At 38.0% G+C, this 20,645-nt stretch overlaps 1 protein-coding gene across 2 annotated transcripts in view; it reads right to left on the bottom strand.

Annotated features, from left to right (window-relative positions):
- RPN2 (ribophorin II) overlaps positions 1–20,645 on the bottom strand; it is a 55,300-nt gene that overhangs the window by 17,568 nt on the left and 17,087 nt on the right. For both annotated transcript variants that reach the window (XM_006881507.1, XM_006881506.1), the window contains 5 exons: positions 16,928–17,003; positions 15,553–15,687; positions 12,950–13,126; positions 11,215–11,333; positions 9,840–9,945 (listed from right to left, as the gene is read on the bottom strand). In XM_006881507.1, coding sequence (XP_006881569.1) covers positions 9,840–9,945; positions 11,215–11,333; positions 12,950–13,126; positions 15,553–15,687; positions 16,928–17,003 — 613 coding nt within the window. The remainder of the gene's footprint in view (positions 1–9,839; positions 9,946–11,214; positions 11,334–12,949; positions 13,127–15,552; positions 15,688–16,927; positions 17,004–20,645) is intronic.

Below are 20,645 nucleotides of genomic sequence, written 5' to 3'. Positions count from 1 at the left end.
CTCTCTGTAAATGTTCATTAAAATTAATAAAGTAAAATTTTTTTAAAAAGTAAGTAGGGAGCTCTGGTAGCTTATAAGAACTTGTTCTAGCAATCGAAGGGCAGGTGAAGCTGTTCAAATGCACTGGGTACTCTATGAAAGAAAGATGGTCAGTCTCCTCTGGTCTAATTTATATCTTCTGAAAACCTGCCAGAGGGTAAGCTAGTTGTCAACTTCACCTCGACAACTCGACAGCACTGAGAAAGAAAGGTTAAGTAAAAGCACGGAAAATTCCAAGATGCGAGTCTTCAATGTCTATAATAAAATGGACCCAGTAAGATAAAGATACTTAGAAGTAACTTGTTGACTTTAATCTTTTTCACTCCTCTGTCTTTGGTGAGATGGGAAATAATTTTAAAAAGAAAAAAATATATTATTTTTGTGCCCTTTACAGTAAGTAAAAGGGAAGGATCCTTAAAGCAGGGATCTTAAAATAAGTCCGATTAATGCATATCCACTCTAGTGATGACAATGACTTACTGAGTGCTTACCATGTGAAAGGCACTGCTTTATAAAGGTGATTTAATTTAGTCCTCATAACAACCCTGCAAGGTGGTGTTTTTTTTTTTCAGTGAAGAAATAAAAGATTAGTTAAGCCACTTGCTCAAAATCAGGCCACGAGTAAGTGACAGAGCTGATGGAGCCAAGCACTCTGATCCTATCTGCCTTGGGTACCTAGTTCGTTATAAAGCTTCCCATCAACACTTAACTCAATGACAAGGAGTACTGTAACTCTGCTGTGAAGACCCAAGAAACTATGGAAGTCATGTGTTCTTCGCCCAGATCCTCTGGGTCTACTTTTGAGCCTGAGGCACACTGTACTTCCCTGTCCCTCTGAAACAGGTGTGGTCACATGGCTGGCTGTGGCCGAGAAAATGTGAGCAGAAAGTACATTTATCATTTGCAGGAGAAAACTTAAAAGATCTGTTTGCTCCTGACAGGTAATGTACAAATGGCCTTGCTCCTTTGGCCTGGCCTTGGAATAAGGATAACATAAAGCTGAGCCTCTGGCTGACTCACTAATGACATCTAGTGTATGTAGAAAAAAACCATTGTTTTAAGCCATCAAAATTTGGGCTTGATTCTAAGCATAATCCAATCCATCTCGACTCTTACAGAGACTTTTAATTCTACATGCCCCATGAATTCTTTTACAAAGAACTAAGCAGTAAACAAGACATTTTAACATTTGACAGAAATAAATGCAAACATAAGCAGAAAACAGGTTAAAATCTATTAATAAATTGCTGAGTTAAAAATCCAAGATGAATGTGCAAATTATGCAAATCCAAGGTGCAAACATACCTGTGAGCTGTCCAAATATTGGATAGGCTTTAATGTAATGCTTAAGGAAATCCTTACCAAATCCACTGGTTTAAAAACAAGGTTTAGATGAAGGAACAGAGACAGAGGACTGGGCAAATAACAGAAGGAGACCTTCAGCATTTTTCTAAAATGTCCTATTATCAAAGTTTAACAGCCTCAAATCAAGGGCAAGGAAGTAAAATTAAAAGGAATAAAGACAGCTATCAAGTAATTTCTTTTAACAGCCTTCCCTCCTATCTCCATAATAACTATTTTGTGACAACAGCCTCAATTATCATGTTGACTAGGGGTGTTCTGTTTTGCTTAAAAAGGAAAACTGAATATAACAGATTTATTACCAGAAGATGTAAGGAGATTACCTCCTACTTCTGACAACACAGCCACCAATTGGCAGAACTATATTTAGCATTACTACTGTCATTGAGTCTAGAAAACTGTGGGTAGATGGGGAGAGGGCCACCAAGCTGAACAGATGCCCAGTGTGAGAGGTAGGAACCTATACTTTGGTTCTCTGGGCTCTCTGTGCTTCACAACTTGCTTCACAACTCAAACAGGACTCAGAACCAGAGCAAGGCAAGCCTTGCTACATAAGGCCAAGGTAAAAGGCACTGATAGCACTTTCATGTAAAGAGGGGAAGGGGAGGGGAAGGTTCAGTCAAAGCAGCTTTTGAAGTGCTCTGATGAGGGTCCTTTTAACTCGATATCCTATTCCATCTGGAACACCCAAATGCAGAGGCTATAGAGAGATGACAAGAGGCACTTCCTTTCCTTAAGGAAACAGAGACATGCAGACCATAGTGATGACAGACAAGGTCACTGCTGATTATTGACACATGATGATGATAGACAAAGGGCTATAGAAGCTCAGGAGAAGGAACCATGACTCATATCTTCCAGGCAGTGGTCCCCTGGCTGAAGTGGAAAATGTGCAGCAGGAGGACACATCTTAGACAGTCCTCCATTTAGGGAAATGTAGGAGATTAGCAATCACTTATATTATAAAAACTATTCTGTTTTCACAATTAAGTACTTATTATTATTATTATTAGTGTGTGTGTGTGTGTGTGTGTACCTTCAAATCGGATCTGACTGGTACAGGAGGAGATTGCTCTTCCTTCTCCAGCAGAGCCTCTATTGGATTTGACAGGGCAGCTTCTTGCCACTAGAGCTCCCTATAATTAACTACTTTTTAATCCTCACCAACATTAACCAGAAAAATACCTCATCACTTCCATGACAATTAAGGACACTTTTGTCTAACGTTATAAATGTGATCTTTAAGTCATTAGCCCATTTAAATGTGTAGAAAGAGGAAACAAGCTACATTTTGGTAATTGAGGTTGTTGTTTGTTGTTGTTATATGCCATCAAGTTGCTTTGGACTCATAGCGACCCTATGTACAGCAGGCCTGAAACCTGCTCTATCCTGTGCCAACTTTACTGTCTCTGATACACCTACCCTCATTAACCATTTACTGAATTATTCCATCTCGTCGAGAGTCTTCCTCTTTTTCTCTGTCCCTCCACCCTTCCAAGCATGATGTTCCTCTCCAAGGATCAGTCCCTCCTTGCACCATGCCCAAAGTATATCAGACAAAGCCTTAGAATCCTTGCCTCCAAGGAGCAGCCTGGTATCACCCTCTCTAGGACTAAAAAGAACAAGGTAGAGGTCTCTATGTAGATACAGAGATATGACCTCCTACTTTTGAATAAATAGCCATTTACTGGCAAAACTGTATTTAGTAATACTGTCTGTCACTGTGTCTAGGCAAATTGGTGGATTAATATCTTAGGCAAATTGGAAGAGATTGTTATCAAGTTGAACAGATAGACCCCTATGTGAAAGACTCCTTTGTAACAAAAGCAAATAATACAACTATCTATAGAATGATCCTTTTTTGTGTAAATAAAAAAAAAATACATATATTCACTGACACAAGCACTCCCTTTTTTTTAAAGAACATACAGAAACTGTTAATAATGGATTCCTCTGAAGAGAGGATATGGATTGAAAGGATGGGAGAAGGCTCTTATATTCCATCATAATCTTTCCTGTGCTTTGAGTTTTTTTAACCATGTTTCACTCCTTAAAAAAAAAACAAAACCAGCAAACAACAAATGCTGGCAAGGTTGTGGAGAAACTGGGACCCTATTCACTGTTGGTGGGAGTGTAAAATGGTGCAACCACTATGGAAGGCAGTATGGCACTTTCTCAAAAAGCTGCAAAAGAAATATCATTTGACACAGCAACTCCACTACTGGGAATATACCCCAAAGAAACCATAACAGACATGCAAGCAGATATATGCACACCCATGTTTATCGTACCTTTGTTCACAATAGCAAAGAGTTGGAAACAAACTTAAGTGCCCATCAGCAAATGAATGGCTAGAGAAGCTGCAGTATGTTCACACAACAGAATACTACACTGCATTGAAAAACAAGGAACTCATGCAATATTATTCAAAATGGGTGACCCTGGAGGACATTATGCTGAGTGAAATATCTCAGTCACAAAAAGACAAATACTGAATAGTTCCACTGTTGTAAAATGGGACTGACAAAAGGGTTGGGGAGGTAGACTGAGAAAGATGGAATAAATTATGTCTACTTCATTGAAACAGATGAGAGAGAGAACTGTTTAAAAGGTATATATGATTAGGTATTATGATCATGACAAGAGTCCAGAACAAAGTCTGTACAGTGGAGTGGACATCGGGGGAGGAATTGTTTAATAACTGAAGAATTTTTCTTTTACTTTTCAAAGAGAACAACAAACTGGAGGGGAGGCGTGGGAGGGAGAAAAGTGCAACAACAAATGAATGGAAATCCAAAATCTCTGTAAATTTTCATTAAAAGTAATAATAAATTAGAAATGTTTTTAAAAAACTAAACAAAATGAGGATAATGTAGGTAATGAAACTGTGGGCCACATACTTTCTTCTTTATAAATTTTCTGTATTTAGGCGAGCTCTGGTGGCCTAGTGGCAAGAAGCTGCACTGCATTCTCAGAGGTACACGGTTCGAATCCACCAGATGCTCTGCTGGAGAAGGACAATCTCCTCCTGTACCAGTCAGATCTGATTTGACGGCACACACAAAAAAATAATGAAATAAAATAAAAAATTTAAAAAGAAATTTTCTGTATTTAAAACAGTATCACCCAATACATGGCCACCCAAATACAGTTTTAAAGTAATTAATCTCCCGTTGAGTAGATGTATATACACAAATAGATGTTTGTTTAAAGGCTCGTCTAAGTGGCTCTATGTATCCCAATCATAGTGATATGAAAATCATCTAACTTGAGGATTTTCCCTTGGAATCTTGACCCTAAACTTTTAATAGTAATGTGACCAGTAAGGCCTCCTAATCAAAATCCAGCTGCTTTATGTTTATACTCCAGACATCATGTGCAATCCCGGACAACACAGCTAAGCCAAGGAGTGAAAGGGCAAATTGCTGGGAACTTGGGTCACTTTTCATTTGCTCTCAGTCTTAGTTTTAAAAGGTCTCCTGATTTACAACCGTCTTTTCTGCACAGAAACACTGAACGGTTGTTCTTGAATGGAAAATTATTTAAAACAAGTCATTCCACTCCTAAACTTTCCTACAAAGAGGTCTCTGGAAATAGATTCAAAAGAAGAGTGTTTTTATGCTACTTTTTAAAGAAAACTGAGGACTAAAAATCATCATACTGAAAAAAACAAACAAAACACCAAAAAACCAAAAACTATCATACTTTTTTCCAAAGCCTTGTTCTAAAGAGTTTGGTGTAGCATTTCTGTTGGTTAGTGGCTCCTTTCTTTCAAATAACACTGCAAGATTATTTTTCTTAATAACAAAGGAGATTTCTTTTTCTACTTTAGACACAGTAATCCTCTGATTAGGGATAAGTTCCACTGTTAAATCTATTTTTTTAAGTTGAATTTTAGGAAACACTGTAAGTCAGCACTGTATCTAGTGCTAATCTGTCAAATGTTAGTACAGAGTGCATAATGTATCTTTCTAGGCATGAAAACCATTAAAGATGCAATTCTAGACACAAGAAAATATCTTTAACACAATAATATGGCAGTGACATTTTTACAAAGTGGTGCCCATTTGTTATTAGCAACTACTGTATGCACTTTGACTCTTTAACCTAATGGACTTTACGGGGTTGGTTTGTAACCGCGGGTTGTTCAAAGTTTGAAGCCCAGGGTCTAGCTAAGCTAATTTTACAATGGCTCACACTGGTCCTTTCTTAGCTGGTGCTGTACCCCACGTACATATAAAAAAAATATTTTAACACCACGAAATGCAGCCTTTTGGCCAAGAGTAATAGCCCTGTTGTTTAGCTCACTACTGTAAAAAATGATGGTGCATTAGGGGCAATTAAGACACATTAGGATTCCTTATATTATTATGTTCCTTTCTGTGTATTTTAAATATTCCATGCTTAAAAATAAAACAAATTCTACTGAAGCAGAAAAAGGAGCAACATGAACTAGGCCTTCTGGGATGAGTAAGAGGACCATTTCCTGTGACGGAGACAACATGAGTGGAACAGAGGCATGGTTGTCTGTATGTGCATAAGCTGACCTGAGGAGCAGTAAGCAGTCAAAGTTGCTTAGAGCTCTGAACACTGAAGCAGGTTCATGAACCTTCTGGGAAGACCTGCTATGCCATCCTGAGGCATCTGGCCCTCACGAAGGAAGGCAATGGGGAAACAAATATTTAACACAGGAACAACGAGATAATCAACATTTTAGTGGCACGTATGGAAAATGTAATGGAAGGGGCAGAAGTTGAAAGGAAAGTCAACTGACTATAAACTATCGTCACTGCCTAGGGGACACAGGATGTGAAGAAAAACAAAGGACTCATGCACACAGAGGGCATTCGGAGGGAAGTCACAGAACCTGGTGAATGAGTATAAGTCAGAAGGTAGAGAGAGGAAAGAGTTAACAATAATCATGTGAACTATATGAATCTGGCACAGGTATACACTTTGCTATAAAAATTTAAAAATGTATGAAAAATAAGTTTGAGGTGGGGGAAGCTTGCCTTTTAATATGTTAAATGGCAAGTAAGGTCCTAGAATGAAGGAAACATTAAGATAATTTGAATTTTAAAAGTTCAAGGTACGTCCTGCACTAGTTTCTGACCTGATTTTGTTAGTGAATGGACTAAGACCAGATGTCTCACACACCAAAAGGTCACACATGATGCAGAGAGACAACAGGCAAGAAAACAGTCTCCTTCTGGGCAAACTTTTAATACAATTGTTTCATCTACCTCTGCTAAGTAATGTCTTACTTTTGAAAAGGTCAAGCTTTTTAGTTGCCTACTCGTTTCATTAAGTAAAGGTGAATGTCACAGAAGCCACCTTGAGGAGCTCCACAAAGGCCAAATCTGAGATCATATGACCAACAAAATAAGTGAAGACAGTAATGGATCATAACCTATAGTCCAAAATAAATGGCTATGTTAGAAGGAACTGAACAAACAAATGGTAAAGAAGAAATTATTTTTTCCTTAGAGTAGAATTCCAGTAAGGAGGTAGGCCGGAAAGAGAAAATTACCTTCTGGTAAACATCACAGGAACTGTTGCCACATGACATTTGCACAGACTCAAAGTGTCTTGCCAAAAGATACTTGTAAAATTAAAAAGTGGGAGCTTTCTAATAGAATAATCTAGCAGATAAAAACCTCAACCAAGTAATCAAAGTTAATACCACCAGTGATGGGGTGGTATTTTCTAATACAATGCACTAAGAAAGAACACCACTTGTGGAGTGTTTCTGCTGAAACATTAGACATACTCAACCTATGGGACATTCCATAAAATAACTGGCCAGTGCCTTTTCAAATGTGTCAGAATCATGAAAAGCATGGAAACTATCCTAAGTCAGAAGAGACTAAAGGGATATGACAACTAAATAAATACATAAAATAAACAAATAAATACATGATCGTGGATTGAACACTGCACCAGAGTGGAGGTACTGTATTAGAAGAACTAAGGCCAAAATTGGAACTAAAGCAATGCAGAGTAAGAAAAAGTTAACCCATAATTTAATAGCATTGTATCAATGTTCATTCCAGGGGTTGTTAATTATATAGCTACACAACATGTTAATACTTGGAAAAGCATGGTGAATACTTGGATAAGCATGGTGAAATGTATATGGAAAATCTCTGCACTATTTTTTCAACTTTGATTAAGAATGAAATTGGATTTTGAAATGAAGACTTTTTTTTAATTAGAAAAGAAATGTGAAAAAAATGGGCTCCAATAGTAAAATGAACAGTGAATACCTGCCACAACAGTCGTTATGCGCCATCGAGTCGCCTGTGACTCATAGCGACGCCATGCACAACAGCCCTAAACCCTGCTTTATCCCATGTCAATCCTCTTGTCGCCGACGTGCCTATCCCCATTAACCCAGTCACCGAATCAATACACTTCATCGAGGGTCTTCCTCTCCTGCGATGTCCCTCCACCCTCCCAAGCATGATGTCCCTTCTCCAAGGACTGGTCCCTCCTTGCAACATGTCAAAAGCATGTCAGATAAAGCTTCAGAATTCTTGCCTCCAAGGAACAGCCTGGCTTCACCCTCTCCAGGACGAACTTGTTCTCCTAGCAGTCCATGGTATATTCAATACTCTTCTCCAGCACCATAGCTCAAAGGCAACAATTCTCCTTGTTCTCGTTCTGACAACTGCCTCCTGGTTCAAGTATAGGTTTCCCATAAGCACAATCAAGTGTTCTGGGATTCCCATTCTTCTCAGAGTCAGCCGCAGTTTATTGTGATCTACACAGTCAAATGCCTTTGCATAGTCAATGAAACACAGACATTCCTCTGATACTCTCTACTTTCAGCCAAGATCTATCTGACATTAGCTATAATATCCCTAGGACCATGGCCTCTTCTAAACTCAGCCTGCACAATGGTTTATTATTCCAGGATACTCCAAGGCCTCCCTCAACAATACGTATGACAATAACAGTCAAGGAGTTCTAGCAAAGAAATGAAAGCAAAACTACCAAGAAATAATGGCTGAGGCAATGAAAGAGAAAGGCAAGGCAAAAGCCCTATTATGAAAAGCCCATTTGCTGGAGCTAGAACTCAGTTCTGGAGTCTCTTCACCAGTGCGTACTAACTGCGCTGTTATGTGCTGAGGACCCACCCAGGCACTGGCTGGGTGACAAATTACTTTATTCCTTTGAGCATCTATGAAAATAGACTAACTTCACTCAGCTCTCAGTGTTGTTCTAAGAATAAAATAATGTACACAAAAGCACTTGGACTAAAAGAAATAAATAAAGGCACTTAGAACTGGCCTTGCCAAACAATAACCATTCAACAAAGGGTTTATACTGAGGACCATACTCCAGAGTAAGAAAAGATTACACCATATTCCATTCTGTATTAAGAAAACAGGTTTATTAATTTTAAATAAATTTCTATCCAAAAAGGTTAAGATGAAAGCCACGGTGCCTAAAGAAGTAAATGCCAATTAGTAGGGAAACTATTAGCATGAATAACTCATTCCCACAAAGGATCAGCTAAACGAGGCATAGCTTTCCATCCTAAAAGCCACGTGGGTGTTCAACTCAACTGGAATTAGCTTAACACTTGAATCACAATTCAATCATGAATTTTACCAATTTATTTACCAATTACCAATTTTCTTTTGAACTCCACCCAGATAGCCTCTTTACATAGTGCTACGTGTCTGTCATCTGACATCTGCTTCACCTGCTCAGCATTAAGCAACATTTTAAGCCTACCGAGGACAAGCACACACAACAGTTTTTTACAATGTATTCACTGTTGCACATTTTCCTCCCTCCCCTAGTCCACTCTGCAATGCACCTCTTGTTCCAGATTGTTGTCAATATAAGGCCTAATCATATATTCCTTTCTTCCCCTAATCTGTTCCAAATGCAGTGTTCATTATCTATCCACTCTTTTCCTATTCTCCATATAAAACATTTTATAAGTATTTATGCCTTGGCAGAATTATTTTTACTACTTCCTAATCTTATATAAAACAGTAATGCTAAATTATTACGAGTAATTTACAAATCTAAGAAAACTATGATTAAGTTCTTGATTGTCTGTCAAACACCATGGTTCCAATGGATCCCTCTTTTTTAAAAAAAAATTTTATTATTATTTGTGTGTGTGTGTTCCGTCAAATCAGATCTGACAGGTACAGGAGGAGATCGTCCCTCCTTCTCCAGCAGAGCATCTGGTGGATTTGAACTGTGTACCTCTGTAATTGCAGCGCAGCTTCTTGCCACTAAGCCATCAGAGCTCGCCATGGATCCCCCTCTTAACATCCACATTAGGCTAATCTCAAAGTCTACTCATTATAATTAAAATATATATTATCAAAATATATAATCAACATTATATGACTCTTTGGTCATTTCTTTGTGGATACATTAACATGGCAAAAGATGACAAGACCAGCACCTACCTCAACAGTATTCGCAATATAACGGCTGTCACCTTCAACTTTGACAGAGAAGTCATAATAACCACTGGAAAATTTGACATTCATAAAGCTTAATTCAAAACCATCCCTGTTAAGAATGACAACGAGATCAGAAAGGGTTCATACAGGAACACTGTGAATACACCAACAGCTTCCGAGTGACATATTCCCTCAAAACAGCCCAAACCTACCCCATTTCTCCTTCACTTTGACCTCCCCCACATCACTTCAGGAGTGTTTCTCCTCAGTAAGAGCACGCTGTTTCCCCACATCATAATCTATTTTAAATGACAGCCCCCAACAAGTTTCCAAAGTCTTATCTTTCATTTCTCCTTTTTAGCTCTTAAACTATTACCTCCATCTAAGAGCTCTCCACAATTAAATGCAAAACAAGTCAGGGCACAGTATAATCCCATTATGTGGGAGGGAAAAAAATAACAACATAACCACACATATACACACATCCTACCAGCAGAAAAATCATAAGGAAAAAAATAAAATGTTTAAAGTGGTGGCTGGAAGGTAGAGAAATTGTGGGTAAACTTCTGTAATATTTCTACTTACCTGCACTATGTGAATTTCCTAAAAAGGGTCTATCTGAATTTTGTGACCATATTAAAAATTTTTACTTTAAAAGGACAGTAAGTTCATTACTCTATTAAAAAAAAAACCAGTGATGCCTTTTATTACCCTACTGATTATCTGTAAAAATTGATTTTGCTTTTTTAAAATGGCACAGACTGTGTATCTTCTTGACTCATTAACAAATGAGTATTCTCTCTGAAAGTCAAAACCTTTGGTAGACAGGGACTATCTTATTAATTTAATCTTACACTTACCAAAGTTTCAAACAAAAGCTGACCTTTACTAGTTGAAAAAAATACACTATATACCCATTAAAAATAAGATCACAGAATCTTTTATTCCATGGGGAAATGTTCATAGCACATGTTAGAGACAAAAAAGTATAATTCTAATACAATTGAAACGTACAGAAAAACAATAGTTATCTCTGGGTGGCTGATGGATGATTTAGCTTTTCTTTTTGGCACTTTTCTGTATTTTTTACTTAATATATTAAAACTATATCAGAAAAAACAGTACATTTAAAAACAGCTATTTACATGACCTCAACAAGAAAGAGACAACTAGAAATACAACAGGAGAGGTCACAGTGAAACCAAAGCAAAATCAGTTTTTCATTGTAAAACTTTTAAATATTTAAAGGTATCCACAGGTCAAGATAACCTAAGCAATGTTATTCAATTTAGTTTTATGATCTTGATTATTAGTCTGAGTTTTATTGGCTGCAAAAAACAAACATTTTCAACCAAACAAAAACCTGTTCAGAACTTACCCCACAGGGGTGAAAGGCATCTTCTGAAGGACAGTGGCTCTGGAAGCAACGGATTTAGCATGTTCGAGTTTAACAGTGGCTTGAGTCAGAGGCTGGGACAGAACATTGGTGACTTGCAACTGGGAATGTAAAAAGGGGAAAAAAAAATTTTAAGAACTAAAGTTGAAGGGTTTTGTTCCTATGGTACTTTGTCCAAAGCAAGCAGGCTTTGCAGTAAGGAAATAATTCACTTCAGAGATGGTTACTAATCCTTGCTCTGTTACTCACCAGAGTTCAAATACATGAGAAACACAGCTCAGGATGGAACTGTAAAGCTAGAGTTGTCTCATTTTTCACTAGAAACTAGAGGCCAGGGAAAGAAAATTACTGGCCCCCATCACACTGACCATCGTGTTTCTTCTTTCTGATCCCTTGTCCTACCGACTACACTATAGGATCTCAAAAAAAAATTACTGGCAAGAAAAATATTTTAAGAAGGTAATGTAAAACAGGGGAACATGGAACATTCATAACTACCATTTGTTCAAAGCCTACTACCATTACTACTGCTACTACTACTCCAAGGCTCTGTCCTTTACATATATATTTGGCTGACCTGTTTTACAGATGGAAAAGCTAAAGTCACAAGGTTAAAGGGTTGCTAAAGGCAATGAAGCAGGAGAAGTAGTTAAGCTTCAACTCAAATCCCAACTTGTCTTGCTTGAAAGCTAATGTTCTCTCCACTTTGCTCTCTGAGGTCCTCTTTAACAGTGAGAATCAAGTTACTTCTCACCCCAGTCTTTGTTGACAGAATCAGAGGAATTAGGGAGAGGATAGACAATTTTAAAGGAGCACTTTCTCAAGAGTGCCACCAAAGTAGAAGAAATTATAGGACAGATGATACTACTCTATTTGGAACTCTAACATTTAGACATAAATAAAACACTAATTTTTTCTGAAGGTTTTAACTCATCAATGTTTCTAAACAACAGTAAAATGCCTCTTCAAGATGGAAAATCACAGGGTACTCAAGATTTACTCTGTTCAAAGAGTTAACATAAAAGAAAAGTCTGTTTAAAGCTGCGCTGAGAGGAAGGGCTGGCCTAGGGAGAAGCAGAAAGGCACACTGTCAGCACCAGGGAGGAGAAGACCATGATTTGTTTTAACAATTATAAGTATCAGAATTACACGAGAATTAAAACTGCTGTCTCAGGACAATATAGGAATTCTTGATACTGGGTAATGCATTTAAAAAGCAACTCTTCTTTACTCCTGGAATAACAGATCCGGAAATGCTATTTTCTTAGACTTGATTCATTTAAAGCCCATGCTACTTTAACATCTCTAAGAGGAGAGGAGACTGTGATAAAAGATTTGAACTTAGGGAGCTCTGGTGGCCTAGTGGCAAGCAGCTGCACTGCAATCCCAAAGGTGTAGGTGTGAGGCTCAAATCCACCAGATGCTCCATGGGAGAAGGAAAGGTAATCTCCTCCTGTGGCAGTAGGAACCGATCTGACAGTACATACATACACACTCAAAAAAATATCTGAAGGTTTTTGTGACTGATTTAGGTCCAAGTGGTCTTGTCCACATTTCCAGGCAAAGGCAAGTGAGTCTTGCTCTAGATTTAATGGGTAAGGTCCTCATGGGGGGGCGAGGGGGTAATGACTGGCAGTCTGCCAATGTCTTTAAATTTCTGAAAGTCTTGTACCAGAAACGGCAATCAGAGGATACATTTTGCGCAGGGAACTCATACCCGGAGGGCAGCCTGTTCTGGAATGTCGGAGGGTGAGCCCTCAGGTACAACCACAACTGGCACATGGTAGCGATTCTGGGCGAGCACAGCGGCAGCACAGGCCACGCTGAAGGCTTCGGAGAGCGAGTCAAAGTTCTTCTTACTGAAGATAGCATTCATCAGCTGGATGACCTGATCCTAAAAGAAAAATGTCAGTTCAGAGTTTTCTCCAGCAGGAACACTGGACAGCCACCTTTCTATTCCACCTGACTCAAGTTATTCCTTATCTGATCTCATGAAGGCCTTTTGAGCCACTAATCTAAAATGAAAAGGGGAGGAAAGCAAATATTCTGCATTTAAGCATAAAACACAAATTTAAAAACAAACAAATAAACAAACAAAAAAAGACCCCGAATTTCATTATGGTTGTTTTTGGGGTTTGTGTCCATTTGTTCAACATAATTATAACTCATTTATTTGTCAACCATTTATTGAATGCTTGCTATTCGAATCCAAGGTACTTGCAAATTACTATTAAAATAAGGCAAAATTTTCAATGAAAAACTGATAAAAAATAAAATCTATTATCAGTAAGATGATTGTTAAGGGGGAAGAAAACTCCACAAAATTTATGAATGAAGTAGAATATAAATGAAAGGTAGTGTAAAACACAATGTACATGCATGGAACATAATATATATAAATTCTAAAGTAACGTCAAAGTTTAGTAATCAGTCAAATTGTGTGTGTGGTATACAAACCAACAAAGTTGTCAATAAAAAAGGAAATGGATTCGTTAAATATTTGCAATCAAGTGTGATGACAGCACGCACACCACTGGAACCTTATTCTCTGAAAGGAAATCATTGTATGCCGATAAGTTTATTATAAAATATATAAAATAGTAACCATTTGTTAAGTACCTATATGTGACAAGCACTATGAAAGGTGATACACAAACTCTAACTCTAGTGTTGACACAAATCCTGAAAACATGAGGACATGAAGGCTAAAGGAAGTAACTTGTCCAAGTTACAACAACAAAAAGATAAAATAGCAAACCCAAAATTCAAATATTGGTTTGCTGTACAAGTCACCCTCCTAGCTAAACTATTCCCCTTTCCTGGCCCTTCTTAAACTATTTCCCAGGCTAGGAAATTTTGGCTAAGTTTTTATTTATGAGACTAAATCTTATACCCAAAATCTACATTAGGAAAGAAACCTAAAATAACTCTCCATTAAGAACTAATGGACTGCTAAGAGAAGAAAATTGAAAGCAATTTATTTTAAAAAGTGGAACATAACAGGCATCATTAAAATTCTGAAGGTTGTTTGCTTAAGAGGAAACATTTTCTACTTCAATCAGTTTTGGTTTTTTTAAAATGTACCATCTAACAAAAGAGCTCCCTGTTCCTGACAGGGTTATTCACTGTCGACAAGAAATAATTTTCTTAATTGTACCAATTACATTTTTCCAGCACTGGGCTATTGACGTGTTAAAATGGGTGACTATTCACCAAAATTGTTTTGTCAAAAGCAGTGACAGCAAAATTACTCCAGCCAAATATCTAGTTAGTGGAAGCTTGGAAATAAGGCAAACAAGAGCTGAAGCTGTATGGAGAATACAGCAATTCATCTCTATTAGTATCTGTTATAGAATCCCTAAATGCTTTGGACCCTAACACCCCACAGTCCTGCACTTTGACCCATGATACTTAGGATGAAGGAAAAGACAAAGAATGCAAATACATGGATAAATTATTAGATCATATCCTGTAGAGATAATAGAAGGTAAATTCAAATTATCAAAAACTATTTCCTGCTTATGTTAAGAAACTTATGTTAAGAAAAAGGAAAATGTTCTAACTTTGAACCTATTATCTCTCTAAAATTTAAATAATAGCGTGGATGTTAAGTACTTTAGAGCAAGAGTGGGTAAACTTTTTTTTTTTTTTTTTTTTTTTAGTTTTTGAGTATATATTTATTCTGTTAGAGAAAGGGTTGGTAGTTTGCTTCTGCAAAGAATTTAGGACGCAATAAAGAAGAGTGGGTAAACTTTTTACAGACAAGGGGTACAAATAAGGTCCCCAAAAAGGCTTCCCATACACATTCAAAGCAAAGGTTCTTTCAAATTAACAAGCAACTCTTAAAAAAAAGTCTTAACTCTTGGCGGATGTCTGGTAGACACTCATGCCTCCCAGTGAACTATGTCAATCAGCAAAGATTAGCTGAGATTCAGCCATTGCTGCAGACAAAGGGAGGGAGGGGGCACAGGCAATTATTAAGTACAGAGTATTTCCCATGAGAACGAAGATTTACAGGGGCCACCAAAGTGGAAGCATTCATGAGCGAGGCAGGTAGGGACAGAGAAGAAACGGGAGGTGAAACAAGAGTAGTGCACTTGCCCTTCTTGCCTCATGGCAAGCGCAGTATTTTATTCACACGACTGACTCTCACCAGTCTCTTGAAGACAGGCATTATATCATTCTCCTTCTCATTCTTAATGTCTAAAAGAACTAAGTGACCACACCCCCAGCCGAATCGAACAGATCTCCCTGAAAAAAGCTATTCTTAGCAAATAAATTGTCACCCTTAAGGTTCCACACTTGAGAATTTGTAGGCACCTCCTTAATGGATGGCTCAGTGCCCACGTGGTCCATGAGCTTGTACGTGGCAGCCACAAATAATGCTGTTGTTTCCAGTCCTTCTTCAAACTGGAGATATACGCCCCCCAGTTCATCCAAGCGAGCAACAAGATCCTGTCACAACAAAAGGGAAGCAGGTTTGAAGTCCAGTGATAACAAAAATGAGATCCACCCACTACTCTCAACCTAGTATAGGAAGTTAGTTTTGTTTCGTGTTTTTTTTTTTGGGGGGGGGGCAGTTAGTTTTGAGAAATCTCTCCTTCTAAATCTGAAGTCAGTTATATAGTACTTTTACCAGAGAATACTTAACACTGTTGTTGTGTACTATCAAGTTGGGACCAACTCACAAGTGATCCAACAGGTTTTCAGAGGCAGTTATCGCCTGGGTGGAGACTACCCATCTTTCTCCTGCAGAGCAGCTGGTAGATTCAAACTTTGTGGTTTTGTGCTGGCAGTGCAATTCCTTACCACTAGGTCACCACAGCTCTCTACTTAGCATCAGCACCAGAGACTGAAGTAAACCTCGCAAATATTTCAAGGACACAGTTTCTTCTCCAGCTCTGGGAGTACATCTTCCCTGGCTCCAAATATTCAAGAGCTGTGGCACTTGAAGGCACCAGTTAGTCTGGTGGAAGGCAAGTAGCCCAGTGTACCCAGGAAGCACCATGGCACAGATGAATTTCATGGCCATCCATTTAGATAAAACTACACCGCACAGTTTTTCTCTGTCTTATTTGGTGCTCTAAAATATGGGAGACCCAAAGGTGAAGAGAGACATATGCTCTCCTGGGCAACACAGTTACATAGCTACTATGGCCAAGACACACTGAGTGATGACATTCCTGCTATCACTGGCTATGCAGTCCAGGAGACTGTTCCCTGAGGGGTAGGTTATATGGGGCAGACAGAGGGTACAGGAAACATATAACCCACAATGACACTTACTCAGCAACTATCAGGTACCAGGCTCTCTAAATACATCATCTCGCACTTGCTCCTACAGTCAGCAATAAGGAAAGGGAGACTCGGAGACGACTTACATAACTTGCCTGAATTATCATCTCAGTTCATAATCTCAGATGTTAATCATCAGATTATCATCATGTTTGTTGGGATTCTAAAATCTGTAGACTTTAGGCTACACTTACAAAAGGTTAAAAAGCAGTCTGCTATCTAACTCACAGTGTAACTTAGATTAATAAAGATTACTTAGGTCATATGCCTCTGACGTGTAAGCGTGCCATAGACAGAAGAAATGTAATGCACATAAAAAATCATGCATGTCAAGTGACAAGACTCTTCTAAGCAGTCTGAGGAGGAATTAGGGAATTCATTTGGCAAAACAAATTCACACCTCAATCTCTTCCACGATGCTCCTCAAATCAGCCTGCTGGGAGAGGTAGGAAGCCGTCTGGAGAGCCTGGATTGTTCTAGAAGGTAAAGGGTAAAATTCCAATGAATGGCAAGTATTGTTTTAACTGTTGACCCTTCCTGTTGCTGGATAACTCTCCAAGTATTGTTGTTTGGAAGTTCAAGACAGTCTCAGCCCTTAAGGAACTTTTTTATCACGTACTTGGAAAAGATCATGGCAGTCCGCAAAGGCAATCCAGGTAATATAAGTACTGTGGACACAGACAAAACGGGCTCATCCCATTGAACAGTGTTATATTCCTCATCAAGAACACATACAGAACATACAGAATACATACAGGCATCACATACATAATAGAGAGACCGAGAATTAATTAGGTTTGTAAGACATAAAGCTCTGAGGGAGAAGATGATTCAATTCAACCAAAGTTGGTATATTATTCTCTGAGTTATAAAAGACATTGTGCCTGTTAATTGTTTTACTTTCCCACTCCTGGATCAATAAGTGTGGAAGCTACATTTCCAAGTGGAACAGGGAACTGTCAGATAGAATTTCCGGTCAGAAAATATAATATGAACAGAAAGCATTCAGTAAACATGAAAGCAACTGCAATGGCTGGCATTTCAGATGTCATTACCCTGCTGAGAGACCCAGAAGTCACTTGGTGTTCTGGCATTAAATAAGAGGGAAAGAAAATTAGATTTGGTTCCAAAACTACAGGCTAATTCTCTTCTTATTTTTTTTTTTAAAGGACATCATTTATCAAGAATTCAATATATTATTTAAAAAGAATATTAAAGTTCCTCCTCCTAGATCTATCTCCTAAAGGACAACTATTTACTGTAACATGGGCATCTTTCTAGGCCTGTAGATAGGTATGTATCTCACTCTTAGTAACAACAATATAGTATTATAATGTATGGGTGTTTCATAAGTTACTCTTTTAATTTCCAAATGACAAGCATTTTCAATTCTAATTGTTTCTACTAGGTCATACAATACTGACAACTCTTGTTCTTGTACAAGTATGTACCACTTAACCGTTTGGGCAATACCTGATTATGTATCTGTCCAAGGTTCTAGGAAGATTTTTATGTTTTTAAAAAGGCAAAGTAATTCTCCTTTTGTTTATTACTTTTCCTTAATGGTTTAAGACCTCCAAACTCAGTCTCTTTCAGTACAGGACTAAAGGAGGGAAAACGGCAGGAAAGGTAAGGGACATGGGCTTTAGCGTGGGCTCTTGGGTTCGTCCCTTGAGCCTAAGTGCAGGTGGAGGCCAGAGAAATGGGTGGCAGTGGTGCTCAGCAACAATTCAACTTACAGAGCATCCTATTCGACAGACAGCACTGTGGACACTAAGGGACACATTACTTGATTTTTATCCACTTATGAATATATTTCTGTAAGATGAACTTTTTTTTTTTAATTTTTTTATTAATTTTTTTGGGGTACTGTCAAATTGGATCTGACTGGTACAGGAGGAGATTGTCCCTCCTTCTCCAGGAGAGAATCTGGTGGATTCAAACCATGAACCTCTGGGATTGCAGTGCAGCTTCTTTCCACTAGGCCACCAGAGCTCCTCAGATGAACTTTAAAGGTAGAATGATACATATGTACATATAAAATTTTAAATTCGATATTAAAAGGAACACTAATGGCCTAGTGGCAAGAAGCTGAGCTGCAATCCTGAAAGCACGCAGTTAGAATGGTTTGAATCCACTATCTGCTCTGCGAGAGGATGGGCAATCTCCTCCCATGAAATTAACTGCCTCTGAAAACCTGCTGGGGGGGAGGGGGTCAGCCATGGGTTGGTTGCATCTCAACAGTACACAACAATAATTAGTCTCTAAAGGTAGATAATGGGGAAATTATACATGGTTTTTATCTGGGATGATTAGGGAACACTCTGGTGGAGAAAAAGAGTGTGGCTCAACCCCTTCCATGCCACACTCCCAGTTCTCTAATTCCCAAGAAGACAGCTGGGCCCTTGTGTAAATAACTCCTTATCAAGTCAATGTGTCAGGGAATGTAGAGCGAGAATTTGTCTGCTTAGGTTAAATCATAACATTTCAATTCTCTCCAGGGAAAACTAATTCCATTAAGATGACAAGTTGGAAACAGAAGAGTCACAATTCACCAAGATTGAAGCCCCAGAGGATTCACTGACTTCTATGAGATGCTCATTGACAAAACACAACCTGAATTTCTAGATAAGATAAAAACCTCACATTTGCCCACGATAAATGCTGAGCTCAGATTATTTAAAATAACCTAGGAAGAACTTTTCAATGAAGAGAAAATAATTTTTTTCTCCTTTGCAATGGGTATCATGTTGTTAAGTTTTAGCATGAAATTAATCTACTTAGCTTTAGGAAAAGTTTTGTCAGTGGCTTTAATTACTAACGCCCCAGCTAGCAATCCCTTTCCCTCTGGAGCATTAAACACCGAAAGCAGAGCCTGTCTTGTTAATACTCAGCAGATGATTCAAAGAAACTGGTTCATGAAAGACCACAATGACACTTTTCAGATGTTTCATTTAAACACACAAATATGTTGTTTTCTATTCAGGATAGTTTACGAACATGTGAACATATGAACATGGATCTATGAATTTTCTATAATAATTGAGAGTTCCTAATTTATACCAGATTTCCTTAAACAGGGAACAGTAGTTGTATTATTATGCTACCAGATTTAATCTTCATAATTACCCCTAACACATGTATCATTTTCTCTGTTTTACAGAAGAAAATGCAGTTAAGAGGGGCTAAATAGCTCACTGGTGGTCACAGAGGTTATTAGTGGAAGACTCTAATTTGAACACAATTCTGTCTGACTCAAAGCTTGTACTCTTTATACATGGTGGCAGAAACACAAAAACAACAGTTTCAGCCTTTATGAAACAATTCTATTACACATCAATCATGTACCAGACTCTATAATGCGTTTTAAAAACAAAGAAGTTTATAATCCAATACAGAAATAATGACAACATAACCAACAAAGTAAATAAGCCTTTAACAAAGAAGTATTTTAGGAGAGAAGAAACTATTTGTTCGAATTTGTATTCGAGTTTCGTAAATAAACTAGTAGAAAGAAAAAAAATTAAAAAGAAGAGAAGAAACTTCATTTGTTGCAGGCACAATTAGGCTCTTTACATGTATTATTGAATTTAATCTTCACATTATGTCTATGATATAAGGGTTATTGGTCCTATTTTACACAAGAGGCTTAAAGAGGTTAATAACTTGTCCAAAATCACACAAGGAAAGAATAGAGCTAGTATTCAAACGCAAGTCTGTCTGACTCTGGAGTGGATGTACTTCCCTTGTACTTTTCCCTCCTGGAAAAGGAATTTTGAGGAAGGAGATTGTCTTTATTGTGAGAAATGGTTAATTTTTTTCTGTAGAAGATAGTGTCAGAGTAAGGTGATCAGAGGACATTATGACATGAGATGTTGTGCTCAAGGAAAGGCATGCACCAGGGATGATGAGTAGAGATCAAAACAATGTGAGACTGAAGAAAGAAAAAAAAAAAGACCGCCAGGAAAACTAAGTGTAAACAATCAGCCCTGAGAAAAGGATCAGACCAACGTCCGTGATTACTGACCACGTGAACACAAGCGTGATTTACTGGGCTTCACTTTATTGTGCCTTACAACACAAACTGCGTTTTTTACAAATCAAACATTTGTGTCAAT

Source organism: Elephantulus edwardii, unplaced genomic scaffold (genome assembly GCF_000299155.1).
Source record: "Elephantulus edwardii isolate Elephantulus edwardi_28Jun2011 unplaced genomic scaffold, EleEdw1.0 scaffold00015, whole genome shotgun sequence".
Lineage (NCBI taxonomy): Eukaryota > Metazoa > Chordata > Mammalia > Macroscelidea > Macroscelididae > Elephantulus > Elephantulus edwardii.
Note: the sequence above shows the minus strand (reverse complement) of the source record. Positions and strands in the feature narration are given on the sequence as shown.